At 40.0% G+C, this 4,315-nt stretch overlaps 1 protein-coding gene across 5 annotated transcripts in view; it reads left to right on the top strand.

Moving 5' to 3' along the window:
• The first annotated feature begins 6 nt into the window (after positions 1-6).
• The window catches only part of Nbea (neurobeachin), a 494,560-nt gene continuing 490,251 nt past the window's right edge, over positions 7-4,315 (top strand). For all 5 annotated transcript variants that reach the window (XM_005344001.2, XM_026778835.1, XM_026778862.1 and 2 more), the window contains exon 1: positions 7-176. In XM_005344001.2, the coding sequence (XP_005344058.1) occupies positions 60-176 (117 nt within the window). In that variant the 5' untranslated portion in view covers positions 7-59. The remainder of the gene's footprint in view (positions 177-4,315) is intronic.

Here is a 4,315-nt window from a genome sequence, read left to right as displayed (position 1 = left end):
TGGGGGAGCCGCGGGGGGCGGCCGGCTCGGGCTCCGGCCCGGTGGTGCTGCCCGCGGGGATGATCAACCCTTCGGTACCGATCCGCAACATCCGGATGAAATTCGCCGTTCTCATCGGACTCATACAGGTCGGCGAGGTCAGCAACCGGGACATCGTGGAGACCGTGCTCAACCTGGTAAGGGTCCCCACGGCCGCCCGCGCCCTGCCTCTCCGCGTCCCTCAGCCGCCCGCCCGCCCGCGCGCGGCTACTGCCACGGCCACCGCGCCACCTCCCTCTTGCCACCCGCGCGATGCCCAACTCAGGTCGGCTTTCTAGCACTTCCGACGACCGTCTGTTCGGGCCTGGACCGTGCGTGGAAGGGTGAGGCGGCCCTTGGGTCCTCTGGGGCTTTTTCCTCTCTTCCTCATAATTGTCCATGCTGTGGCTCCGCGAGGTGACAGCCCGGCCCCTGGGGCACGACACCCCCATTCCACCACCACCCCCCTCCCCCCCCGTGCGCCTCCAGCTCCCGAAATGCGAGAAGCGCACTCGGTCCAACTTGAGCAGCTGAGGGGCTGTGTTTTCCGGGGAGGGCGACGAATGATGCAGATTTTGCATCTGTCCTGTACATTCTGAGGCTGTGATGGAGAGCGCGGTGCCTGTGCTCACCCCGACTCCAGTCTCCAGGCGACCTTCCCCTCTTTGTAATCATCGCTCTCCTTCCCTTAGCCTTTGGGGGGGGGGTGTGGGGCGCAGAAGGTGTTAAAATGGAAGGGGGCACCCGATCATACAGGTTGGTTCCTATGGTTGCCTTCTGGAGCGTGGCTTGTGGAGAAAGAGCGGAGGGAAAGATTTCAAAGGCAGCCTAGGTTTTGGCTCCTTTCATGGCAAGAGTTACTGCAGAACTGTGTATGACTTAATGTTTTGCGCTATCTACAGGGAGTCTAAGCAGTGTTCCTGATGGCAGGGAAAGAAAGAAAGGAGAGGAAAATTCTGAATAGAGCATAATTAAGGGTGGTTCATGGATCTTGCGTTTTGTAAATGCAGTGGTTTGGAGATATTTTGTTCTGTTTTGTTTTTGTTTTTGTTTTCTGTAGCAAAGCTTTTCAGTTTCTTCTGCAACATCTAGCCCTTGACATTCAGTAAGGTTGGGTTTTGGAAGGCAAGGTGTAAATCAGGAGCAATCAGTTGACCGTTGTACTTGGTGTGAAGTCGAGGGATTAAAAAAAAATGCTTGCTACGGGATTTTTTTTTCCATACTCATGTAGTCTGAATTTTCAGTGAAGCAATTATTTTTATTTGATGTGCTGGAAAATTGAGAGAACACTGCAGCTATGGCAGCGGTACTCTGAGACACGGATTAGATAATGTCTGTGCTTTATGAACCTTTGAGATTCACAGGAAAGTTGAAGCACTTGTTTTCCTTTCTGCTAGCATATCAGGTCAAAGATAGGTTATCTGTCTTTACTTTGCTGTATTTATGGCTGCTTGGATACAAAGCACCTCTTCTAGTTTTGCGGACCTTTAAAACAAACCACCACGAAAGTCAGTGTAAGTTAGTGAGGTTGTTGTCCCATAGGCATAACCAGTTCTTTTCAAAGCAGTAGTGTGAATATGGTTTTCTTTTTATTTTACCTTATCTCAAATAGGCCATTACTTTTATCTTTACCCCCCCTTTTAGAAGACATGCAGTTTCAAGAAATGTATTCATGTGTTAGCTGCTACCCAATTTATGTGCATTTTAAGGAACATACACCCACATTTTAAGTTTTTCCATTTTTCTGTAGTCAATAGGATTTTTACTTTGGATGATGTGATAATGGCATTTGTGTGCTTACCTAGTGCGTTGTAACCTGATAAGAGGTAGTAGGGCTCCTGATTTGAATATGGAACCAGTGTGGACTCTGCAGCAGCCATGCCTGCTGGATCAGTTCTTAACAGATGGGTTCGTTAGATACACAGTAGACTAAAAAAGGAAGTGAAGTATTTCTTTTTTGGTAAAAAAAGACATTTAACTCTTCAGTGAAATGAAATCTACCGTAAATGATGCAAACATTTTTTTCTTTTTAAATATTTAGTTTTAGCTTAGACCTTAGAAATAATGTGATACCAAAATTGCATACGCCTCCATTCCCCAGTTTGGTCTTTGCATGGAAATACTAAGTGCAATCTATTTTCAGATGGAGACTTTTGAGGTAAAGAGTAGATGGCAAAGGAGCTATTCATTAGTATGTTGCTGGCTGTATTGTAGTTCCTGAATTAGCAATGTGAGGTATAGGTTTTGGCATTGTATATTTAAGGTTAATTAACCTTAATAGTTCAAAATAGTCGTACTTGAAATTGTGGAATTTTAAGTTGATTATTAAAAGTATATTTACAATTATAATAATTATCAAAGCCTTATTTTTATTTGGTAAGTAAGCACAACTAGTAAAATTCATTTGGAGTACTGAGTGATGTGTTAGAAGTTGGAAGCTTTTAAGCTTTTAATATTTCTGAAATGAATTTTTTTGCTTTGGATCTTAAGTTAAATGTGAAAGCACAATGTATGGTGGACACCTTGAAACATCGTTTCCATTGGCCAGTGACAGGGAAGGAAGGGAACTAATGAGACCTTGGGTTTCTACAGTCTCTTGGCATAGTCAGTCACCTTTGACAAAGTATTTCTGTTCGTTCCTGTTCATTCATTCTTTCCGTATAATGAGAAAATATGAGAAAACTGGTGTTTGGTCTTCAGGTGCTGTTTCTTTCACATTTGCCTTACCTGAAAAACATTTGCAAAGTAAAGTCTGAGTATGTAGTATAATACAGGACTTCATAGCTCTGCTTGAAATTTTTCTGCTTTTTATCCAAGGCAGTGGGCATTTCCCCTACCCAGGGTTTGTAGGGAAGAATGACAGAGTAACAGATAAAGTGAATGATGTCATTGTAAGTGCTTGTCTTGTGTATCATGGTGTTGTAGGTGACTTAAAACATCCAAATATGGAACAGAGCTTTCAGGAAAGCTACCGAATTAGGTTGAAAATAATGTTACATAGCCAGTGTCAAGGATTTGCCTTGTGGCTCTACCAGTGACCGAAACTAGTCAGGAAGTTGGCTTCAGGAGGAATTTTTTTATGTGGCATCATAAGAGAATTTATGTTGAAGAGGTTTTATTGGTTAGCTTCTCATGTAAAGCAGGCATACTCAAGTCATTGTTTCCTTTGTAAACATACTTGACATGTATTTATAGAAAGTTTCTACTTCCTTCCAGGAAATGCTATGTACATCTCATGTCTTATCTTTGTTTGTAACACAGAAGTTTCTTTTTTAAAAAACGTATTTTTTAGGAAAGATAAAAGAGAATTAATATTTAATAAAATAATTACAACAGTGTTTAAAAATCTTTAGGTAGTATAAATTTTAAATATAATTGTAGAATGCAGCTGTAGTCATAGATTTGTTTCATGAGTTACTGAATTTGATTTTTTTCATGAGTTTATAGAATATTTTAAATTACTATACAATGTATCATTGTGTCTTCAGTTGTAGGAATAATAGTATTCTAACTTCTTAAAAATATAAATGGTATAATAGTTTAGTGTATTAAAAGATGCAACTAAATGCACGAGGGCATTTAGACTAGTAAATTCCTCTTGGTATATGGATTATGGTAGTTTTGTGAGGGGGTATTTATTTATTTATTAATAAACTATGACTGTAACCCTTCTTCCTTGAGAGTCTCTTCATTTACAAATTGGTAATCAGAATAATTTATATTTTACTGATATAATTTCATAAATCAAATACATTTAAATTGAATTTATTAAATATATATGTTGTACGAGCTAGCCCTTTTGTTTTTCCCAGCCACCTGGCTAGCTTATACCTGAAATAACCACACGGAAACTGTATTAATTAAAACACTTCTTGGCCATTAGCTCTAACTTTTTATTGGCTAATTTTTACATCTTAATTTAATCCATTTCTATTAATCTTTGTATCGCCACGTGACTGTGGCTTACTGACAAGATTCTAACCAGCGTTCATCTCAGGCAGGAGATCCATGGCATCTGCCACTCTGCTCTGCCCTTCTTCCCAGCATTTAGTTCTGTCTACTCTGCCTACCTAAGTTCTGTCCTATCAACTAGGTCAAGGCAGTTTCTTTATTCATTACCCAATGAAAGCAACACATAAACAGAAGGAACTCCTTCACCATTTCCCCTTTTCTGTTTAAACAAAAAGGAAGGCTTTAAATTTAACATAGTAAAATTACATATAACAAAACAGTTATTAAGTAAGAATTATAGTTATAATATTTATATCTATTTTATTTTATTTATTTATTTATTTTT

This window comes from Microtus ochrogaster, chromosome 1 (assembly GCF_000317375.1).
Source record: "Microtus ochrogaster isolate Prairie Vole_2 chromosome 1, MicOch1.0, whole genome shotgun sequence".
In the NCBI taxonomy this organism is placed as follows: domain Eukaryota; kingdom Metazoa; phylum Chordata; class Mammalia; order Rodentia; family Cricetidae; genus Microtus; species Microtus ochrogaster.
The sequence above is the reverse complement of the archived record's forward strand: the minus strand, read 5'-3'. Positions and strand labels throughout refer to the sequence as shown.